The sequence below is a fragment of the Trichinella spiralis genome (genome assembly GCF_000181795.1).
Source record: "Trichinella spiralis strain ISS 195 chromosome Unknown Scfld463, whole genome shotgun sequence".
Classification (NCBI taxonomy): Eukaryota; Metazoa; Nematoda; class Enoplea; order Trichinellida; family Trichinellidae; genus Trichinella; species Trichinella spiralis.
The window spans coordinates 1-1,060 of NW_003527402.1; the positions used below are offsets into that span (position 1 = coordinate 1).

General features: G+C 29.7%; 1 protein-coding gene across 1 annotated transcript; it reads right to left on the reverse strand.

Annotated features, from left to right (window-relative positions):
• Positions 1 to 373: 373 nt before the first annotated feature.
• Tsp_16008 (hypothetical protein) lies at positions 374 to 717 on the reverse strand (the record flags this gene model as incomplete). Its single annotated transcript, XM_003370839.1, has 2 exons — positions 374 to 413; positions 639 to 717. Coding segments are annotated over 2 exons (119 nt in total), but the record flags the coding sequence as incomplete, so codon positions are not given.
• Between the last annotated feature and the right edge of the window lie 343 nt (positions 718 to 1,060).

Here is a 1,060-nt window from a genome sequence, read left to right on the forward strand (position 1 = left end):
ATGAGCATATACAGTTAGCAATCAAACTGTAAATGATAAATGCATAATATGCTTTAAGCTATTGCATCCGGGCTTTCACGCTTCTTCATTTTTCTTAACCAGGACATTGGAAAATTCGCAGTCAGTTTTTCTGTATCATCAAAATGCAAATCTGCCGTACGTATCAAGCAAATGAAATTCTTACACCAAAATAAAGGCATTATTAAAGTCAACGAGCAATTATAAAATCAGCTCACTTTGTGAGCTTTTATGCAAAAAATAAGTAATTAAAAAAGCAAAGATTGATTCAGTGATTATGTGAATTGTACAATTAAATCACATTTAAATGAAATATTATTATTTTCATTATATTTGCCTAAATAATTAATAGATTTTACTTGTTACTAGCAGTCTTTTCTTCTTTTGTAATGCAGCTGAAAAAATTGAAAATTTGCCATTAATTATAAAGCTGATTTCTTTATTAATGACCATAAACATACCAAGTGGGGCAATTTCTGTATGCAGTGGCCCTTCCTTCCTGCACCCGCTTGCAGGTAAAATTGACCATGCTGATTTTTCTTTTTCCTTTTGAGGAATTTTTTACCTAAACTAAAAAGATGATATTTTATAAAATGAACACAACTCTGTATTTTACTTACTATTTTGGATCGTATGCTTCTGTGGATTCCTTTATCATCAGCATGATCCTTTCTTCCTCTGTCAAATTTGTACTTGTTTCTGAAACAATCATGTTGTTTAATATATTTGTAGAATGGGTATGTAACTGAATTTTAAGGAAATCTCATATGTTGCATATGCATGGAAATCATATTTGAAAATTTGCTGTTATTTAAAACTAATGGGTCATGGCGTATCAAAAATAAACTTTACTTTTCCTTTTATTTCCTAATTCGTAAATTAAAGAAAATTGAAATGAAAAATAAATTGGGAATAAAAAAAAAAAGAACATCCTAAAAAATGCCATTTTGTTTTCTGCTCCCAAACCCCTCCTTTAAAAGGGGCCCTCCGGAAGCTTAAAACCAAAAAAAACCCAAATAATTTTTTAAAAAAGGAAATTTGG